General features: G+C 27.3%; 1 protein-coding gene across 1 annotated transcript in view; it reads left to right on the forward strand.

Annotated features, from left to right (window-relative positions):
• Positions 1-3,758: 3,758 nt before the first annotated feature.
• Positions 3,759-24,153, forward strand: part of LOC136075579 (COP9 signalosome complex subunit 6-like) — a 31,998-nt gene continuing 11,603 nt past the window's right edge. Inside the window, exons 1-6 of the mRNA XM_065789097.1 lie at positions 3,759-3,994; positions 11,063-11,197; positions 13,863-13,954; positions 14,690-14,752; positions 20,123-20,170; positions 23,462-23,576. Of these exons, the coding sequence (XP_065645169.1) occupies positions 3,799-3,994; positions 11,063-11,197; positions 13,863-13,954; positions 14,690-14,752; positions 20,123-20,170; positions 23,462-23,576 (649 nt within the window). The 5' untranslated portion in view covers positions 3,759-3,798. The remainder of the gene's footprint in view (positions 3,995-11,062; positions 11,198-13,862; positions 13,955-14,689; positions 14,753-20,122; positions 20,171-23,461; positions 23,577-24,153) is intronic.

Raw genomic sequence — 24,153 nt, forward strand, 5'->3', positions numbered from 1 at the left:
ATAAATCTTTATTTATTTTCTTTTTGAATTAATTTTAATACAATTTTTCAAGGTAATATAGATGCCCTCGTCATCTATATTTCTTCGGTAGTATAGTGATAAGTATCCACGTCTGTCACGCGGTAGACAAGGGTTCGATTCCCTGCCAGGGAGTAATTTGAGTCGAGATAGCTCAGTTGGTTAAAGCACAGCTAAAAGTTCAGAACTATTGTTGGCCGTAGTACCAGTATTGCAGGCTCAAATCCTGGCTCCGCCTACTCAGCGTATGAGTAGTACTTCGGTACGAAGGGAACTCGTCTCAATTAGCTTTGCTAATACGAGGTTTCCTTCACGACTAGTAAATAAATAACTTAGTCGAGTAAATGAAATGAAAATAAGCGTTATCAAGTAAAATATATATATATAAAAAACCGTTAAAAACAAGATTTAAAAAAAAAATTAATACAATAGTTTTTATACTTCTTTGAAATATTGCATAAAAATTATTTCAAAAAAATAAATAAATAAAGAGTTTCATGCATAATAGAAGTTTTTATTTACAAGTATTAAACCCTTTAAAGACGTCTTTTAAAATTTATGTTTTGCATGTGTTTTACAGCGATAATTGGTTTGTTTTCTCGAATTTTTTTGTTTTGTATATTCTTATGTATATATTTAAAAAAAATTCCCCCTCCCTACTTTTATTTATCCCCCTCCCCCCCCCCCCCCATTCATCCCACTCTACGCCACCCTCCTTTATTAGATCTGGAATAAAATCTCCCCTTCCCCCTTTTCTATCCCCCTTGTAAGCGATTCTTACTAGTCTAACTACACTTTTTCGAGATGTCATTGTGAACTTGAAAGTTGTAATTAAGAAAAGTAAGATGTAATTGAAAAATGCAACATGTAATTTAGTTGAAGAACATGTAATGAAGTTGCAATATGTAATTAAGAAACACAACATGTAATTAAAAATTTTAAAATGTAATTGAGAAACCCAAAATGTAAATAATAAATCGCACTATGTAAATTGAAAAACAAAAGTTGCAATTAAGAAACCGTGATATGTAAATGAGAATACATTATTTGTAATAGCAAATTCAATGTAAGCTTAAAGGTCATAATAAAAGACCTTCTTGGACATGCATTTTAATAAGGTAATAATATCAAATTTAGCATTTGTATGCACAAGCAATATAGTAATACAGTAATGGAATTGAAAGATCGTTGCGTTATTTGTCAACACACTATGAATAGAAAGTCTGTTATTAAATTGAATCCGTGCAAGCATTTATTTCAATAAAGTTGTTTACAATCACTTCTGGAAATCCAAAACCATCTTGTCCAATTTGAGCAAGTTGAAAGAAAACATGTTTTATTTTCGAATCGACAATTGGGGGACTCTGGCGCAAACTTTAGGTGTCAAATAAAAGACAGCATACAATTGGGTCCACAGCGGAAATTGAAATTTTGTTGGAAGAGGTGGTTTTAAACCAAAAAAATTAACGGAATATTAATGAACACATCACAAATGGTCATCAGATAGTTTAGTTAGATGAAACAAAATTTAATATTTTTTGTAGAAAAACGCAAGGATGTGCCAAATAGGGAAAAAGAGCAATAATGAAAATACCTTCTTCAAAAGGTGCAAACATACATTTGATTGCAGCTATATCAACAACAAATATCGTCATGATGGGAACTCGCAGAGGATCATTTAAAGCAGATTCTTGTAACGAATGGATGTTGGCTTTGTTTTTCCAATGGCTTACATCCGGGACTCGTTTAGAGGATTTTGTCGTCGTAACAGACAATGCTCCATATCGTGCTCGTTTGGAAAGGATGTTAGAAAATTTACCGACTCAGTTGTTACGATTAGGACCCTACAGCCCAATGTTAAACCAGTGGAAGCTATCTGATCCAAAATAAAAATAAACGTTAAAAATGTTATTCGCATTCCGCCTGTATTTGGTGCTGGGATTATGGAACAAAGAATGCAGTATTTAGAAAGAATTGTTACTGCGGCGAAAAATACAATAATGGGAGGTGATTGTACACGCGCTGTGCAACATGCAACTACACATTACGCAACGATGTTAAATATGGTAGACGTCCAAGCTGAATATTGCAGTGGTTTTTAATGATGTTGTTTAAATTTAAACTTTAAATTTTTATGTAAATAAATTATTTGTGTTTTATTTATTATTCATGCCTAAATTACAAAGTATATTAGGACTACAAAATTCAAAATACAAAAAACTTTGTATTTTTTATACTTTTCTCAATTACAACTTTTATCTTCTTAATTACATCTTACGATTACTTAATTACAACTTTCATGTTGTAAATTTCATCTTACGTTTCTCAATTACAACTTTCATCTTCTAAATTACATCTTACGTTTCTTAATTACATCCTTTATGTTCTAAATTACATCTTACGTTTTTTAATTACAACTTTCATCTTCTCAATTACATTTTACGTTTCTTAATTTCAACTTTCAAGTTCTCAATTACATCTTGAAAAGATGAAAAGGTATCCCCAATCGACAACTTGAATCAAAACCGTTTTTTTACGCTCTAAAACTTCGGCGTTCAACAAACACCATTTCGATTAAAAACGGCGACAAAACAAAATTTCTGATTTAAAAATATAAAAACAAATTCAGCTAAACATATTCAATATGTTATTGTGTAGATAAAAAAGCTGTTAAAAAATGTATTTACTAATGTTACTGTTTCTTGTTGTGAAAAAAATTGCATTGTATAATATATCATATTATTTTTTAATACTATATTATAATACTATAAATAATATAGTATTATAAAATTAATCTTAATTTTTTTTTTTCAAAAGTATTAAAAGAAAACGTATTTTTTTAGATTTTATGTTTCTCCAGGTTTTTGTATAACTCTCAAGTTTTTAAAAAAAGGTCTGTAAATACTATAAAATAATATTAATGGTACAATTAATAATGACAAATATAATAAATTTACAGCAACAATTATAACAATAATAATTCAAGTATAATAAGTCAATATTAATTTTCGAATAACAACTAGATATATATCCTAAACCTACTGTCAATAAAAATGCTGAAAAAGCTAATAAATTGCTATTGAAGCCATGGATTACTAAGGAATTACATCAATAAAAAATTAAAAGAAAAAATAAATAAGCAAATGTTGATGTATAGCAAGTTACTCAGTTTTTAATTCTATTAAATAGTTATATATTTTGTCCTTAAATTCTTATAAATTTAGCAATTTAGATTCTGAAATAAAATTTCGATTTAAACATGTGTTAAGTACCCAAAAATATATCATTTTGCTAATGGGACCAACCTGCTGATAGTAAATAAATCTTTTAAATAAAGTAAATAAATACATAAATCATGATCTGACATCCTTGGTTTAATGGTTGCCATCAATAAAATATCTTTGCCATAATGCAAAAAAAAAAAAAAAAAAAAAATTTTGTACTCTTTAAACCTTAAAAATTATTAAAAAGCCTAATTTTAGAATGATTGGGCAAAAATTAAATATTGGCAATATAAAAAAAGTATTTATTCATTTGTTGCATAAAAATCTTCTGTTCGTTCAACTCAAAAAATCCATATTAAACAAGACATAGTCTAGTAAATGGAATGCTCACCAAAAGGCATTTTGTCAATTATGAGGCCCTTGTAAATATTTTTCTAGATGCATCAGACATTTTTCATACATCAACCTTCACTGCTGAAATTCCTTTTTTTTTTTCAACAATTAATAATTTATATAATTTTATAAAATTTAAATAATTTGTTTAGAATGAATTTCAATGTTTTCTCAAATAAAACGTGCTAAAATTAGTTCAACTGCTAATATGAAGACTTTAGAAAGCTTCTCTGATAAGCAGTGTGGTTTTGTAACTGATGCACAAGCTAGTGTTTGTGTTACATTGCATCCACTTGTTATTATGAATATCTCTGATCATTTTACAAGAATTAAAGCCCAGGAAGGAGGAAATCCACAAAGTAAGTAACAGTTGAAATAATGCTAAAGGCTCAATTTAATAATTGTACATAATATAATTTAAGAAAAAAAATATATTCCTTTTAATATGTTTGCTGAGGCATAATATAAGAACCTAATTTAACTGTTGATGATCAAGCAAAAGCAGTAAAATATTTCAATATTATACTTTAATATTAGAAATGGGCATCAAAATAGCTCCACCTAACTACAGTTAATTCTTACAAAGTTCTAAACTCTAGTTGATGTAAGTTCTGAACCCCTATGCGACTAATTTGTATTTGGAACTAGAGATGAAAGCTCCTTTAAGCAGCGGCCATAGTATTTGTAGAAAAGAGAAAGAGATGCAACTTTACGATGATGGGAAAGAGGCTTAAGCTTAGCCTAAAGCTTAGACCAGGTCTTAAAGGTCTAAGCTTAAAGCTTAGGTCTAAGCTTAAAGCTTAGACCTAAGCTTAGACCAGGTCAAGTACGTTTCCAATATGTTTTTTTGTACCTTGTCTAGAAGAGAAAGAGCGTCATTAAAAGAACTAGCATAAATATATCAACATAAAATTTTCAGCCAAATAAAATTGTTTGGAGAATTGATGGGCTAAAACAGCAAAAGATTACAACTTTGATGAATGATAAGTTAAGCCAGAATGAGTTTTGGTTGATGGAACTAGAGATGTTAGCTTGTTTGAGTAGCAACCGTTATTTGTAGAAAAGAGAAAAAGTTGTGATTATATGATGAAGTATCACCATGAATATGACAACAGTATTACATACTTGGACTTCCAATGAGAGATTTATAGAGGTAGAGAATGGAATCAGGAGTAAAACTATAGCAAGCACGATGAAAAGAAGCAACCTTTGCAGATGCTAACTTTGAAGTTCATTGTATATAAAGTTTCATGGGAGAACAGTGGTGAATGATAATCCAAGAATCTTTGTGGTACCAGAAAATCACTGATATTGATCTTCGTCTTGTACGGTTGGCATATTCGATCTGCTTGGATAGCAGTAAGCTGTCTTAAACATTTTTTCAGACAGAGCAAGCACAAAAGTTTTTGATTTCATTGTGAACTTTTTGCTTAATTTTGCTTTTTTACAAATCACTAAATCCAATTTTACTAACTCGCAAGCCACTGCAAGCCCCAAGCTGTTACAGAAGGGAGATCAGATTTAAGTACAGCTGCCTGTTGTAAGCGATAAAGTTGATTCTTCAACACATAGAGCCACCATAGATGTAAGATTGTAAAAAAGATCATTAATGTAGACAAAAAACAATACAAGACCAAGTATAGAATATTGAGGTACCCCAGAAATTACTGGAAATAAAGAAGAGTGTTGACCTTTGAAGATAACTTAAATAAAGCAGTTAGAAAGAAATGATTTAATAATCTCAAAAATTTTAGGTTGTCAAGGATATATCATAAATTTTTTTGGTATTTCAAACTGATATTTTTAAGAGTGGGGCAAGCACTAACATTTTTTTAAATGTTTTTATATTTATGTGGCTTTCAGTTAAGTTTTTTATAAATTCTAGAAAAAACTCTAGATAAAATGTTTATACAAAATAATGTGATAATCTAAAGATAAAAGTAGATGAAATATCTTTTATAATTACCCACTTAACATTTATTCTAATTTTATCTTGTTTCACTTACCTTTATGAGTTTACAGCCTGATGTGTTCCAAATAGTGAAATTTGTAAAAAATAAGGTGTGAGCTTCTTTCTTATATATATATATATATATATATATATATATATATATATATATATATATATATATATATATATATATATATTATACATACACATATATATATGTATATATAAATATATATATATATATATATATGTATATATATATATATATATATATATATAATATATATATATATATATATATATATACATATCTTCAGTCAATGTAGCAGCACTTCCTTTTAGCAGCAGGCTATAAGATAGTCAATTTAGCAACACTCCCTTGTAGCAGTAGGCTATAAGATAGCCGATGTGGCAACACTCTGCACATGTTTTAAAAATATGTTTTTAAAAAACAAAAATACTATTGATTAAAATAACTTTAGAGTCATTATTATTGCGGTTTTAAAAAAAAACAATAAAATTCAATGTACTTCAGTATTATTTTAATTGTTTCAACTTTTAGGCGACATTAAAATGTAGCTTAATTGTTGAAGTTGTTTCATATTGTTTAAAGAGATTTGTGCCATAAAATACTTGGCAGGTGTCTCTGTTTTCAATTTACTAAAAAATGTTGACTATGGCATTGTTTCTTAAGTTGGCTTGTATATTTTAAAAAATTATTTATGTTCGCATGGTTTGGCACTTAAAAGTTATTTTTTTTTTAATTTTTAAGGGTGTTATAATGTTGTTAAGAAGTTATAATGTTCCATTATACCATAAGTCAGTATGTCTGTGGTAGTAACTGGGTGGAGCCACTCCAAAAATCTGTAACATCTATATCATTACTTAAAAAAATTTACCTATTTTGTTTACATAACTTTTTTATTTTCAAACATTTATATAGGGCTTATGAGGTAATTATCTTTTACTGGTCTGCTTTAGTACATATATGTCAATGCTTTGATGGGCTTACCTTATTCCACTTAATGATCTGTAACAGATCTTTATTTTAAATAATACAGAATGTAATGACGCTTTGATTCGGTCTTGGTCAGTGTTACTGTAATTTTATTAATCTTTATTAAACATCACAACCTTTGCCAGGTTCATATCAAAACGTACTTATGTGTGCGTGTGTGTGTGTGTGTGTGTGTGTATGTGTGTGTGTGTATTAGGGGTAGTCAATTTGAGGATATATAATATATATATAATACCATACACTCTAGATTTGGGGAAAATATTAAAAATATAACTCCCAAATAATTTGAGCTCAACAGAACCACTCAATCCGTATGCCCTAAGCACTTTTTTTGAAAAAAAGTTCTCAAAAACCTTCAAAAATTGCCGATTTCACAGATCCAGGGGGGAAGTTTTATTACAAAAATTTGAAAATTTTTTTTCAGGGTTGTTTATTTTTACCTATATATTTCAGTAAAAATACATGGTATCATAGTTTTTTTCAAAAAATATTTTTATTTTTGTATTTTGAATTGAGAAAACTACAATATTTGATGGTAGTTTCATGTTATTATATTAAATTTCAAGCTCAAATAATTTTAGTTGTGTTCGTGTTCATTTTCACCACTTTTCTTCTTTTTATCAAGAGAAGATAAGCTTTCAATAAATTTACTTTTAGAAAATTTGTTTGAATGTCTTCCAGATGTTCTGAAAGCACACCAAACTTTTTCAATAGTTAGCAATGTATCCTGTTTATCTTCCTCATCGTTTTATCGGTGAATAAATTGCTGCATCCTTTCAACAGATCTTTCTTAATGATTATTTACTACAATTAAAGATTTGGCATAGTTCTGAAAGTTTTTAAAAACAGATTGAGTCTAAAATTTTAAAAGTTAGAATTACTTTTGCAAGGTTTGCTTTCTCCTCAAATGACAAATCATCACCCGACAGAGAAGAGGAATCATTGTTGAATCTAAATACCAATCATGTTTGCATAGAGAGTTTAAAACTGCACCAACAGCATCTGGTTTGGTACAAATTTTTTGGTACTGTTGCATTTGGTGTATTGCTTTTATATCAAGAAAGGGATCTCTAATAGCGTCATTAGCCTGTAAATACCATTTGGCATAAAAAAAACCCTGTAAATTCACTTATTAGCCTGATTTCTGTCTTGAATTTATTGTTCTGATTTACGAACTCAATTTGGCTCGATAGAAGCTGTAGCTTTAGGTAGTAAAGGGCTTTGGATAGGAACCTTGCATGATGAACCGGGTTTTTTTAGTTTTACTGAAGCCGGAAAAAGGTAACACACAACAAGTTCGGCAAGCTCCTTTCTATCTTCTCTGATAAAGTCTTTATTTTCTTTTCCCTTTGTATTCTTTACAAAAGTTCAAAGAATCTCGTGCAGCTTTCTCAAGAAAGGTTCCTCTTACAGCCTTATTCACCTTACTTTCCAATCAAACTTTATTAGTTCTGTTTGATTGTAATTAAATTGAGGACATTCAAAAACAGTTTTTAATTTTTTAAATATAGGACTATCTGTTACAGATCTGAAGGATCTTATAAAATTTTATAAATTTTATAAGATCCTTCAAAATTTGATACTCTCTGCCCACATTGTAACGCTTAGTCAATATCTGTATTTATGTCCTTGCCTCTATTCTATTTTTTAGTCTAATTTTTTTGTGTTTTGACTTTAGAGATCCTTATGATCTTAGGGAGATGAAGACAGTAAAAAAAAAATTTCTTACTTAAATCTAAATTTTTCAAACAAAAAAGAAAAAAAGGAATAACAAAAAGAAATTGTAGAGGAATAGCAAAATAAGTTTTTCACTTGTTTTTTTTTACCTCGTTCAAAAAAATATGGGCTTCATTAAAACCCAGCCCAAATGTATAAAACAAATTTTTCAAGCTTTATAAAGCTAGATGATGAAATTAGGAGTATAAAAAATAGTAGCAGAGAAAGGTAACTTTAACAGATGATATCTTTGCAGATGATAGCTTTGTAATGGATATATGATTTCCCTGAGAGGTCATAAATGAAATACATAAAAAAGAGGGCCCAGTTCATTCATTGTTCATTAATATGTAAGAATGCTACTGTTTATTAATATAAGAGTTTTAGCAATATTATTATTATATTAATACAAAATTGCATTTTATTTATTTAATTATTACCAGTAAACAACATTTGCTTGGGTTAAAATTCACCTGCCCCAAGAGAAAGATAAAAATTTAAAATTCATCTGTCACAAGAGAAAGATCAGATTCAAGACTTTCAGCCTGTTTTAAGTGATGATATTTTGTTAAGACTGGGGTATATGGTTGTGCCATCACCAATTTGATCCACTTTAGAGGTAATTTCTTTATTATAGATAAGAAACAATACAGAATTATTTCCAAAAACATCTTGATTACTTGGGTGATATAAGGTTGCAGATAGAGAGAAATGATTCAATTTCAAAAACTTTTTCAGAAACACCATTTTAAAGGGCTTATGGATAAGATCACCAGTGTCTTCATCTAATGCAGAATAAATCTTTTTGTTAAAATGGTTAATGATTTAGCAGTAAGTTGATAAAATAAATGTGACATAAGAGTTTTTTTTATTTAAAGACTTTGCTAATAATAGTAAGAAGACTGGCGATAGTTAGTAGGGTCAAAGTTTTTTTTTTAATACATTTATTTAACCATAAAAAATTTGAAGTTTACAATAATATTTTATAAACTTACATAATTAAGGTTAGGCGTCACTCGTATAGTTAAAAACTAGTCAACGGAGTGACACCTAAAAATCAAAAACAAAAAAACTATAAATAAAACATTGAAAAAATTTAAAATAAAATAAAGAGGAAAAAAAAAAAAAAAATGAAAGGAAAATAAAGCACTAATAAATAAAGATAATATTAATAATTGCAATAGTAACATAATAAAAATAATAATATTATTAATAATAATATGAATAAAAAAACATTACAAATAGTAACTATAACATGATAACTTTACTAAAAATTATAACTAATTATAAAAACTAAGGTAAAAATAGATTTTAATAGATTCCATATTTTTTAAATAGATTCTAGAGTTTTCAAAAATTGGAACCATAAATACCATTTTCTTCCAGGCATGAAATCGAGGTTCAGTTAATCAAAAATAGTTTAGAGAGTAATGGAGAAATATATTGTTAATGAAGATTGTCAAGTGTTCTGTAGAACACTTTAGGATAATAAGATAATACCCATGTATTAGAGATGATATATTAGAATTGTCTTTATTAATAACTTATGGAGGTATAGTAACCTGATAATAATGGACCTTAGCATTAAAAAATACTTTTTTCCAACATCTTTTAGTAATTATAAAACGACATTAATTCTCAAGAGAATTGTGAAAAAAAGAAAATGAAATGATAAGGATTAAAAATAGAAGAGAAAAGATGTTATAAAGATGTCATACTATAACAGTGTAACAGCCATCTGCTGCTTGATAACATACATTGACTTAAGTTTGAACAGGAATCATCTACATGTGATGGTCATTATAAAGGGTCTTCTTTTTGGCCAGGTGAATAAAAAAAAGCAATTGCAATTTTTATTTTGGGTGAATAAAAAAAAAGCAATTTTTACTCAGCGTTTTTGGAGTTATTGTTCAGCTTTACATTAATAAAAGTTTGAGCAAAATTGTTGATGTTTTTATTCATGTAAAGCTGACCAATTACTGAGTAAAAGCAATTTGATACTATAACAGTGTAACAGCCATCTGCTGTAATTGTAACAGCCATCTGTTGGGCTTCTTAACATACATTGACTTAAGTTGAACAGGATGCATCTCATGTGATGTTATTTATTAAGGGTCTTCCATAAAGTATGTATTCAGGTTTAAGTCTTTAACACCCCCTGCAGCTTGACTAAATCTCCTAAAACTTAATTTTATTTTTTAAACTTAAGCATTGAATTTAATCAGTGTCGAGAATTACTGATAACATAGATTTGTTAATTTAACTTATAGTTTTTTTGTTTTTAATGTTTTGAAAAGTTTATGCTTTATGCGAGGGGAAGAAAGTTGTTAAAACCATACAGGTGCATACAATGGAGGCGGGGGGATCTAAATAAATAGTTTTAGTACATTATTACTTTATGGATGCCCTCTTTTGCCAAAAAGATTTTTAAAAATTTTATAATATGAATTTTGTTTTTCAAACAATTTGTTGTATACAGTTTTTGTTGTTGTTGACTACACTTACACACATAACTCTGTGTATGTCTTGAATAAATCAGAAATGTTTTTTGTTTAAAGTTTGTTTAAAAGTATAATTCTAATCAAATTTTTATTAATTGAAACAATCTTGTTTTTAAACGTAATTAATTAAAAAAAAAATTATATTAGTATTATTCTGAATTTTATTTATATACCAATTTTTTCATCATACTTATTAAATATTAACCTTGTTTTTATTTTTATTTTTAAATGATACATTTAGTTTATGGTGCTCTTCTTGGAAAGCAGAATGGTAGAAATTTGGAGCTGTTCAACTCGTTTGAACTGCAACATTCAATTAACGAAACTGGAAAAGTAATTATTGAATTAGCTTACTTTCATAGTAAAGAAGAGCAATGTAAGTGTAAAAAAAAAAATTTGTTCATTTGTATGTTAGGGTGGTCTTTGTATGTTAGGGTGGTCTTTGTATGTTAGGGTGGTCTTTGTATGTTGGTTTAGTGCTTAAAACAATATTTAAATAAAAAGTTTTCTTAAATCCTTCACATGTGCTTATGTAAAATAACACTAAAGTAGTTAGCTTAAAAAAATAAACTTAAAAAATTTTTTTCTCACGTGTTACATGGCTGAAGAAAATTTTATAAGTTGAGATGACACAAAAAGTTTTTTTGTTTAGTACCATCAAAAATTCTGACGCATAGTACATTTTATGTAAAACTGATTGTATCAGTGTATCAGTGAAATGCATACTGTTTTTTGTTGATTATTACATTAAGTTTTTTGTTGATTATTACTTAAAATGTTTATATCTTGAAGGCATTATTTATTTTTTATTATTATACATCAACAAATTGTGTTACCTAATGTTGTCCTGTCCATCACAGTTAAGCCAATATTAGGTCTTTTTTTAAAGCAGGAATAAACTTTCTAATATTGAAGGCTTTTGGGCACAAGAAACAATGCTTGGTAACCTTGATAACCTAGTAAAGAGAGAATAAAATTGCTCTCGTTTCAAGAATTTGAGTGGGAGAAACTAATACTTATTTACTTGATTTTAAACTAAAAATTTTTTATAAATGTTTTTGCTAAAGACTAAAGTTATTTATTTAAACAGTAAAGCTTATTTTAAAAAAATTATATTTATATAATCGTTATACAAATAAAATTGATATACACGTTATACAAATAAAATTGATATACTTTGTTATCCACATATAATCATTATACAGTGTTGAATAGAAAAAAAAAAGTGGATGGGCACGTTCAAAGTAAACTCCTAAAGTGGTAAATGCTGTCAAGTTCCGGTTGACTGAGGTACTTTGCCATCTGTACGGTGTACAGATGACATGTCAGAGATAACATTGAGAAACCTCATAAAATGTGATATTGGATCTTTAGTCAGAATAGCTTGGTCGTTACTGACTTAAAGTAATAAGGCTAACAGACTTGAAAGAAGCAAATGAATTTTGACCTTGTTAGATAGTAAACTTCAGTCAGATACTTGTGCACCCAAACACTGTTCTCAGGACCTCCCTAGTTAAGGCTGGGATGGTATTTTAAGCAATTACATCCAGAAGATGTGCCATGGATTCAGAGGTCGAATTGAAAAAATTTTTGAGAAAGAGGCTACTATTTGCACCATCTTTTATTATGCACATAATATAATGACCCGCATCACAAAAACAGTGTATAAAAGAAAAAAAGCCCTTTAAAAGAATCACTCTTATGTATATAATAGTAAATGTTTTCAACTTGATTTTGTAAAATGTTTGCTAAAAATATCATGTATTATAAAAATACATTTTTAATTTTAATTAATTTCATTAAAATGTTTGTTAAAATTGTTATGTATAAATATTTTTAAAGAAACAATTGATGAATTTTAGCGTTTCATAGTTACATAGTATAGTTAAAATGTTTTAATGATAAGAAAACATTAAGTATAAATTTATTTTAAACAAAAGAAGAAATAAAAACTAGGTAAGAAAAAGTGCAATCAGATGCAAACAATAAATAAAAAGTTGAACTTTTTATTCAAATGTATTGTCCAGTAGATAATAGTTTCAAAATATTAATTGACAAATAAATGCTGTATAACAAATAAAAACTTTTTACAAGTATGGGCAAAACCAATTCACAATGCTAACAATCACTCTCAATGACTTAATGATTAGTGCCCATAATCATGCTCGTTGATAATATATTTCCATTTAACTGCAAAACACAGCGTTTTTGGTCTGTAATATGATATAAGATATACAAGAGTATGAGATTTAGAGTTCTGCTAAGTTTTTTATTCTTTCACTACAACATGCTTTCAAAGCATTGCTAAAATTACAATTTGAAATTAGTAGCACCAGTTATTATTTATCTCTTGATGAATAAATCATCAGTGATGATTTATATCACATTTTCAAGAAAAGAAGTGAAATGATACACCCATTGAGATAATACACAACAGTTTCTGGAAATGTTTTGAGAAAGTTTCAGAAAATATGCCCACAGATCAAGTTGAACAGAAAAGTTAATTACAACTGAAACTGATATTTTTTGCAACTGTTCCCCCTGAATGGGTCATCAAAAGCCAATCGTCAATCAAAACAGTACTCAAACCTAGTAGAATTTGGTAAGATTTTATTATCTCCAATTATTAGTGTATATAGTGAGTGACTACTTTCAGCTTATTAATCTCTGAATATCTCTGAAAGGCAGACATGGTGCAGTGATAGTGCACTTGCCTCAGAAACAAAGGATCCATGGTACAAACTCCACCTCTAGGCAAGTTTTTCGACATCAGTTTGGAAGGAGGCGTATACTTCCGATTAAATGCTCATCCGCGGTGCTCTGTGATAAGACCATAAGGACTTCTTGGAACACCTGAATAAAATTGAAAAAAAAATAATAAACTTTTTTTTTAATTTTTTTTTTAGTTTTGTGTTGTTTTTTTACATAGTGTACATATAAAGCATGTGAGAAGACATTTTTAAAAAAGTTTCAAGCACCACCTCATTATATATACCATATCTATTTTCTTAGTTGTGTTTAATTTTTAAGACATATTTTAGTTCGTCAGGTTTTTAAAGATTTGGATTTTCTTGGTTGGTACACTGTTGGTTGGTCAGAAGCTACGGAATGTGACATAACTGTTCATAAGCAGGTTTTTTTTTTATATTTTATTTTTATTTTTTATTTTATTAAAGTAAAGTTAAGAAAATAAAAAGATTTTAATTATTCACCCTTTATGGATATTCTCATCCGATATTTTCCTGTCCATATCTAATATGTTCCTGTCCACCCTCTAAAGCAGTGGTTAGAAACCTTATTGAGTCAAGTGCCATATTTCTTTTTTTCTGTATTATTTTTTATTACTGAAATCTTAAGGAATCTTGTATTCTCAATCTTGATTTTAAAATCTAATAGTCTTGTGTTTTCACCCACAATGTTTGCAAAATTTTATGGGTGAAAAGAAAAAAGTAGCGAATTTAGATTGTGGTTGCAAAATCTAATGCATTAATTTATTTATTGTTTAAAGGATATAATTGTATCAGGAGGTGGAACATAAGAGGAATTAAAAGCAAAAGTGTTTGCGTCATTTGCAAGATTAGAGTATTATCTCCACTTCTAACTTTTTTTTATTAGAGGTTTTTCGTTGAAGGGAAACTGTGCAAAGTATTCAAGTTTCTTAAATTTAAAAACAGTTTGTTATTGAATTTAAAAAACAGTTTGTTAGGAGTGAAATATAGGTGCAACAAGGATCCACACGTGGCTTGTGCACAAAAAGGGTTGGCAACTACTGCTCTGGAGTATTCGTACTTATCATTCTCTATAAGATGAAAATAATTTTTTAAAACTTAAAATACCAACCTTAAACTGCTATAAATTTTTTTTTTAGCTAACTGTAATAAATGAAAGTTCCTTATTGTTGAAGTTGGATCCTTTTTCAAAATCAGCTAATGTATGCTTTTTTTTTTAATTCTGAAAAAATTGTTATTATAAGAATAATTAGTTTATTTTGTATAATATATTTAAACATATTTGGAAAGTATATATAAATAGATGTTTATAATATAATTCTATAATATAAATTTTTATATATTTAAATTATAAACATATAAAGTGTTATTATATAATCACTTAATCTTTATTGTCTTTATTGCTAGTATATGTTTGGTAAAAAAATTTCATCAGTAACATTTTATCTGTGTATCTTTACTGTGTCATATACTTCTAAATTATTTTGTATCCTCTAAATTATTAAGTGTTTAACTATTAAGACTGAATCTTGTTTTCTTGCGTGCTGGAAAATGCTGGTTCCAATTTTTAAAGACTTCGGTGAACATTCTTACCCATTCCAATGATTGTCTGATTATCAATTATTGTCTTCTCTCTATCTTGAGGTTATAACCCTCTCTTAACTCTATAACTCCAAAACACGAACCTTGATGAACAAAGCCGCTGCGCTGAGAAACAAGTTGAGCCCGGTACTACCAGGGACCTGGTGGGGATCAAACTCGGAACCTCTCGCTTATGAAGCAAGCACTCTACCACTATACCACTACTGCCTCTGGGAAGTTTTTGAGATTATCAAATCATTTTTTTCTAACCGTTTTAATAGAGTAATTTTTAAAAGCCAACACTATATTTGATTTTCAGTAACTTCTGGGGTAACTCAAAGTTCTATTCTTGGTCTGTTTTATTTTTCATCTATATTATTGATCTTTCTGACAACCTTGCATCTGAAGTAGATCTATTTGCTGATGACTCAATTTTATATCCTCTCTTGACAAAAAAGTCTTCTTTTTTTATCACTTTAACTCCAACAAAAGTTATTTACTGCAAACAACGCGATACTCTCAACATTCTTTTATTGATGAATAGCAACCTCTTGTTGAGTCCTCTTTTTGTCTTTTTATATTATTGTTCACTACTGACCTCTCATGGAAGTCATATATACATTCAATTGCTAAGTTTGCATTTTATTATTTTTTTTGTTTTTGGTTAAAAATAAGAAAATTAATTATTTATTTATTTGATATATCGCTGTAGCATATTCGGCCATTAAAAAAATACCTTATAATTATTTTGAATATTTAATAAAAGTTAAAAAATGTCTGAAAAAGTATGTTATAATTACCTCACGGAAAAACATTTTAAGAAAAATACATTGTATTTATATTTTCATCACCATTTATGAAGAAGAGTGATGTTTGCAGAATCATTTCAAAACAAATAAAATCTGTATGAACTGTGTGATTAAAAAGGAGAGGACACAAGTATTATCAATTGTTTTAGACAGAAAAGGTATATCTGTTTAATACAAAGAGCTTGTAAGAATGACAGTTGGCTTTGTTTTGAATTTAATTAAAGAATCTTTTATTTCATTCAGTGATGATGAGTATCAAATCTGTTTTAAGTATGGTTGTGATGGAGCAGTATCAAATCTGGTTTAAGTATGGTGGAGCAGGGCAACATAAATTAATGAAATCAATATAAATGATTGAATATAAATTGATAAGTGTTTCAATATAAATTTGAAACTAATGAAACTAATATGCAATAAAATATCATAAAATTATATACGATTTATATCATTATATAAAGATTTCTGATTGATTTATCATTAGAAGAAAGTTAATGAGTATCATTCCTACTAAAACTTGGGATTTTCGGGTAAAGACTAAAAAGCCACTAAATCAGATTAACAAAAAACATATATTACACATTTATTTATTAATGGGACCTGGTTATTACTAAATGTTGCATTGGTGTCAAACAGGTTATAGACTTAAGGTTGAAAAAACAAGACCACTTGTTTCAATAGGTAGTACAAGAGAGTTATTACTAATAAAAAAGCAAACAACAAAGATGTTACAAAATTTGTTGCAAAACTAAATCTTTTAGTTTTGTAACTCATCCAGCTTATAAATGTAGTGAGTTGTCTTTTAGTAAGATCTGATCTTAGTGTCTTTAACCAAGTTACTCATTTACAGATCTCAAATCCATCCTCAAAGCCAGCATTGTGGTCAAAATGATCCCACAAGCAGTTTCCAGATCCTAAAATCCTAACTGCAGGACTTGTTTTAAATAAAAAACGGCTTAACTCATTAGCTCATTAGCATGATTTTTTGACATCATTAAATTATCTTTATTCTTTTATTATTTAAGGACATTTTTTAAACTACCGCAATAAAATAAATTACCACACAACAAGTTTTTGTTTCTTATAATTATTATAACCTTTTTGTTTCAATATAAATTTATAAATTTTTTTTATTTTAAAGAATTAAATTTATTTTTATTATTATCATTAACATAAATTTCTTTCTTTCCTTTCTCTACCATTCTAAATGAACTAAAATTTTTTTTTGTATGTTTAACTTTTTTGTTTTAAGGCTTTCACTTGCCTTAAAACAAAAAAGTTAATCTTACACTTTATGAATATTTTTCATGCTGTTTTTAAATTATAACATGTTTACAAGGAATTTAATTTTTTGTAAAAAATAGAAAAGGAGGAAGAAAAACTGCAAAAAAAGAACAACCAGTTTTTTTTATTTTAAATAATTTTTAAATAAATTTTATTTTACTTTTTTAATCAAAATTCCTAATTTCTTAATTATAAGAAAATTTCTGTTTTTACTTTTTCGATATTGCACAATCTGTTATTTATATAAAGATGACGCAACAATTATAAAATATTATTTTTTCAACCTATTATTTTTCACAAAACTCATAAATATAAACAATGACATTGCAAGAGCTATATTTCTTCAAGAGTAAATTTAAGCAAAAAAATTAATAAAAGAGTTATATCCATAAAAAGTTGCTTTTTTTAAATATAAAAAAATAAACTTTTTAAAGTTTGTAATAGTTAATGTTTTTTCTTTTCTTTTTTTTTTTTTTTTTTTTTAAATGAAAAAACATTTTGTTATAAAATCTTTATAACAAAACATACAAAATTTAAAATATCAAAAGTGACGCTAATATAAATTTAATGTGTACTATTTTTTAACTAATTAAATAATAAAATTTTTTGTTTTCTTTTTCAATTTTTTTTTTATTTAATTGGGTAACTATTTTTGTTATTTTAAAAAATTTTGTTCATTTTATGATTTCTTTTTTTACGCGCCTATAACAGTTTTTTACATGCCTATAACATCTTCTTCTTTTTTTTACTTTTACTGAACATTTTGGATGGAAAAGTTAGTGTAATAAAAACAAATTTTTCTTTGCTTAAATTATCACATTTGTAAATAAATATGAAATATAATTGTCATGCAAACTTTTTTATGTAATCATCATGCAAATTTAATGAGTGGTTTTTATAACATTAAGTATTTCTTTCATCTTGCCACTTAAATAATTTCTTTAGACTTGTTTAAATATTAAGAAATGATAAAAAATGTTACTTTAAATAGCTTAGCGCATACGTAAGGGCAAGGGGTGTAACTGTATATTTTTAACACCAAAATAAGGTTTGAAAACATTGTTTATGATGTTTTCTTAATAATTTTATCGTATCAACATCATTTAAAATTTGACCAAGAACATGAGTACTAAACCTTTAATCAATTATCATCAGGCAATTTTAGTAAACATTTAAATTTTTTGTTCTTTAGGTAAATCTAATAAATTATTTTTTTTAAAACACATTAATTTGTAAAATAACTCAAAATAGTAATTAAAATCCAGTAAGTTAAGTTATTGTGTATGTATATATATATATATATATATATATATATATATATATATATATATATATATATATATATATATATATATATATATATACATATTTTTTTTTTTTTTGTAATTTACCTTCCCAAGGCCGAGAAGGCAACTACAGATGAAAAGGCTACTTGTGGTTATAACCCTCTCTCAACTCCCTAACTCCGAAACATGAGCCTTGATGAACAAGGCCGCTGCGCTGAGAAACAAGTTGATATACAAGTATATATACATATATATATATATATATATATATATATATATATATATATATATATATATATATATATATATATATATATATATATATTTAAACAACTTTAAAATGTATTCCACACAATAGAGTGCTCAATGTTCTTAAAAGAACAGAGCAATTATATATTAGTAGAAAATCACTTAACAAAAATTTTTTTCATTTTACACTGTGTTTCATGAACATGTTTCTGATGAATCTTTGTTGATGAAACACAGTGTAAAATGAAAAAAAATTTTATGTGATTTTCTACTTATCTATATATATATATATATATATATATATATATATATATATATATATATATATATATATATATATATATATATATATATATATATATGTGTGTGTGTGTGTGTGTATATGTTTGGTTGATAATATCAGTATTGTGGTTACTCATTACACTGGTACTCTCAAATATTGTAACATTAATATGAAGTAGTGCTTGTAACTAGATATTGGTGCTTGTAACTAGATAGTGTTGCTTGTAACTAGTTAGCGGTGCTTTTCTAGAAATAGTCTTGATTTTGCTTCTTATTTCAAAAAAAAAAGTGTATTTAAATTTACGTAAACTTTTTTGTTTTTGTTTTTCTCAACTTTTTTTTTTTTTAAATTAATTTAAATACTTGTATTTTTTTGAAAGTTTATTTAGAATAAAAATTTATTTAGAATAAAAATTATTAATGGTAAATTATTTTTCAGTTTTTTATTTAAGAAAAAATCAAGCCATCAAATTTTTATGATTATTTAAAATATTGAACCCTCATGATGAATCGAAATGATGAGTTGTATACTAATATATTATATAATGTACAAATATTGAACCCATTTGATGTCTTAATGAACTCAAGGGATGTATTAGTTTATTATATAACAAATACGGTAGTGGTGTAGTGGTAGAGCGCTCGCTTCATAAGCGAGAGGTTCCGAGTTCGATCACGTCCCTGGTAGTTTGGCGCTTAACTTATTTCTCCGCAAAGTGGCCTTGTTCGTCAAGGTTTGTGTTATAGACTTAAGAAAGGGCTATAACCACAAGTAGCCTCCTTATCTGTAGTGGCCTTCTCGGCCTTGGGGAGGTGAATTACAAAAAGAAAATTAAAATAAATAATGAACTTAGCCATTATCACTTGGGTTTTGATTTGAACAAAATATAAAGTTTATTCATGTTGTTTATGTAATTATATTGAATATTCATTTTTATTAAGATTTTTAACTAATAATTTTTAGGTATATTTGATTTATTATTTGCAGTTATTAACTTAGGAAAAGACTCTAGCATGTTAGTTTAAATTATTTTTTTCTGTTTTATAAATTAAAAATAATTTGATGTTTTTTATGAATTTATAGCTGCCTATAACAATATATGAGTCTATGTTGGATATTGTAAATGAACAGGTGAGATATAACGTAATATGACTTTTATAACATTATATGAATCTATATTAGATATTGTAAATTAACAGGTGACTTATATAACAATATATGAATGTATGGTGGATGAAATGAACAAGTGATATTCTCTTGGTTATCAAATAGAACAAATAGAAACCGTGTAAATGTTCGTTACTTTGGATCAAGTTTCTTAGTCATACAACACACCAAGACTTGCCATGACAACACACCAAGACTTATCATGACAACACACCAAGACTTATTTACAAATTTTAAGGATGTTATTAAAAATTTGGATACAACAATGATATACCAAATATCAATGGACAGTCTATTTTTGTCTGACTGGAACTATTTTACATTTTCTTATTAATGTTGGAGCTTGCATATTGACCATAGCAGTTTAAAATCTTTTAGAGTCTGTCACAAAAGAGAGACTGTATTAAAGGGATCTAAAAAATGTTTTGAATGTTGTTTATTATATTTTACATGATGTTTGCTTATTATATCAATTTTCTCAACCAGTAACAGAAAATTGAGAAAATTTATCAACCCTCTTAACTTCTTTAAAACTTCTGCTTAGCAAGGTAACTTCTACTTTAGTACTAGCTCCATTCAAAGTTCACAAGCAATGATGAAGAAGGATCAAGTTTTTACATGACAATAAGTTACTGGCAATTACAGTTAGACAGACAACATTCTTTGTGAACCATCTGACTTACTGATTAATATAAAAGTATTGACAAGAGAACCAATATGAATAGATATGATTCAAAATGTTTCTAAATGGTTCTTGATTTCTATTTTAGGCGGTTTAAAAACAAAAAAGTGGTTACCTTTTTTCTTTTTTCTTTTTTTTTCAAGGCTGCAAGCAACCACTATTAGAGTTGGAAGTTACTGGAAGAGAAAAAATAAAATTTGTAAAGCAAGATAACGATTGACAGACGACTTAAAAATTTGCAAATTATATGAATAAGGAAAGGAAGATGAAGGAAGTGAATTCCAAAGAACTGATGTTCGAGGAAAAAAACTGTGCGAATAAGAGTTTTAGGAACAGTCACAGAAAAAAGATGAGACTTTATTGAATGATGAGTAGCACGAGAATGAGTTTTAGTAGATGGCACAAGAGACGCTAGCTCTTTAGAGCAGTGGCCATTATAGTATTTACAAGAAAGAAAGAGAAGCAACACTAGAACGATGTGACAATGGTTGAAGGCTGGTTGCAAGAGCAGGTCCAACTATGTTTAAAATGAAAAAATTTGGATTTTATCTGAATTAAAGTTCACCAGCCACTGTGAGTCCCATGCTGCAGCAGAAGTGAGATCCGTTTCAAGCTCAAAACCCCTCACGAAGAGAGTGTTGGCTTCTTATCATGACTAGAATAAATGGTAGTACCATCAGCAAACGCCACCTAGATGTGAGAATTTCTTAAAGATCGTTAATGTAAATTAAAAAGAGTATAGGGCTGAGGACAGAACCTTGAAGAACCCCTGAAGTAACAGGATATGAAGGAGGGTGCTGTCTGTCGGGGACAACTTTTATGCTGCGATTGGAAAGAAAGAATTCAATAATCTTAAATATGTTACCAGATACACCATAAGAAAAAAGCTTATGGAGAAGACCAGCATGCCAAACTTTATCAAAAGCTTTAGAAATGTCAAGAGCAATAGCCATTAAAAAAAAACTTTGTGATCATTTAATTGCTTCTTAAGTTATATTTCTTTGCTTATATTTTAATTATATTTGAACCTTTTCTGAACAAATACCTTACAGTCTATCCAACAATTCCATTTACTTTGATGTAAAGAAATGATAATAAAGTTGCTTTAAGTTATTGCAAAACTAGTTGTCCTGGAAAAATGCAGAAATGCTGGAAAATGTTGAAATCTCCACCGAAATAAAAACCACACACATGTGTGTGTGCATGTGTATATATATATATATATATATATATATATATATATATATATATATATATATATATATATATATATATATATATATATATATATATATACACACACACACACACATATATATATATATATATATGTATATATGTATATATATATATAACAAAATATTTTGTAATATAATTATTACATTTTTAAAAGATTTAATTGTACAATAAAATTCTTTAACAAACATTGAAATAGAAGACTTTACAGAGAAATATTAACAAACAAAATATACATAATAAATCGATAAAAATGACTTTATAAAAAACCAAAATCAAAATAGAATAAACTAGCAGTTTAATTAGAGAGATAAATGTAACATAAGTATAATGAGACGCTTGTTTATTATGTGATGGATTTTCTATTTTAATATGGGCTCTTTTACCTTTAATTTTTGTTTGGTTGGAGCAATGTAAAAAACTTCAAAAGAATTACCGTTAGTCAGATTTTTGCAATTAATTAATTGATTCAAGTTATTAATTGATGCATTTATATACAAGTTATTAATTGATGTTGATAGAATTTTTTTTTATCAGTTTTAAGATAATTTATAACACAGATTTACAAAGACAAAAAAAAAGATTTTTTTTGTCTTTTAAATCCCAGCCAAGTATTTTTGCTCAATTAACCAAACAACATTTACGACCAAGTTATATATAGAGTTAATTGTAAAAAAAAAAAATTGATTATAGCAAGAGGGAACAAAACTAAAATGTTTTGTAAAAGACTTGGATTAGTCTTTTATAAGCTAATGTCAAAAAGGAACTGGATTTTTTAATAACCACATCTGAAAAAAGGAAATCTGGTTCTTTTTTAATTGTAACTTTCAAATTTTATGTTTTTAATGAAGATGATTTAAAAATTCTTGGGATACATTCAGAATCAAAGATAACAATTATGTCATGCACATATTGTTTTTAAAAAAAATGTACAAACAAACATAAATTAAAGGTAAAAGAAGCGCTTCACATTAAATGGGAAAATTCTTTACCTAATAACTTTTATTTAATTAAACTGCCAGTTTAGTTTATTTTGATTTTTTTTAAATTGATTGGTTATTTACCAAGTCTTTTTTGTAATAATTTTTATTAGTTTGGTATGTATATATTTTGTCTGTTAATGTTTCTCTGTAAAATCTTCTATTTTTAATATCCAGAGTTTTTATTTAAGATTAAGTCTTTTGAAAATGTAATAGTTATGTTAAAAAAATGTCAAGAATAAAAAATATTGTGTCATTTTTAAGTATATGAGTGCTTATATAATTATTTTTGTAAATAGTTTGAATGAAATTTTATTTGTGTATCAAGTGTCTGTTTTTATTATATATTTATTATAGCCTCGAACGTCATTCATTGAAATAAGTTACACTTTGGCATCTGAAGAAGCAGAAAGAATCGGTGTTGATCATGTTGCTAGGCTATCATCAACTGGTCACTCAGATGTATCTCAAGGTTCTAATAAAATATATATATTTTGATTTGTCATGCTAAATTAAACAAACTTAGCGTGAGAATTGATATACAAGACTTACATTATAGAGGAATAAGTATGCAGTTAGATAAATAGAAACATGATATTAGACATGAGAATTGTCCTTTGTTTGTTAATTACTGTCCCTATTTTTATTTTTTACTGTCAGTTGTGTAACCTCTAGTTTTTTTCCTGGTCGCTCTTCGGGTCACTGAAATAATGTCTTGAGTCATTCTTGAGTCGGTAGTTTTGGTAGTTTATCTTAAGTACGGTAGTTTTGGTAGTTTATCTTAAGTACGGTAGTTTTGGTAGTTTATCTTAAGTACGGTAGTTTTGGTAGTTTATCTTAAGTACGGTAGTTTTGGTAGTTTATCTTAAGTACGGTAGTTTTGGTAGTTTATCTTAAGTACGGAGAAAAAACTAAAAAAGAAAAAGTTAAAATAAAAGACTACTAAAATATAACTAATAAGAAACTGCCAAATTAAAAACAAATTAATTATATTTATTTTAATTATATATATTAATTGTTTAATAGTATTGCAATGGAAAAAGCTATGT

The sequence above is a fragment of the Hydra vulgaris genome, chromosome 01 (assembly GCF_038396675.1).
Source record: "Hydra vulgaris chromosome 01, alternate assembly HydraT2T_AEP".
NCBI lineage: Eukaryota > Metazoa > Cnidaria > Hydrozoa > Anthoathecata > Hydridae > Hydra > Hydra vulgaris.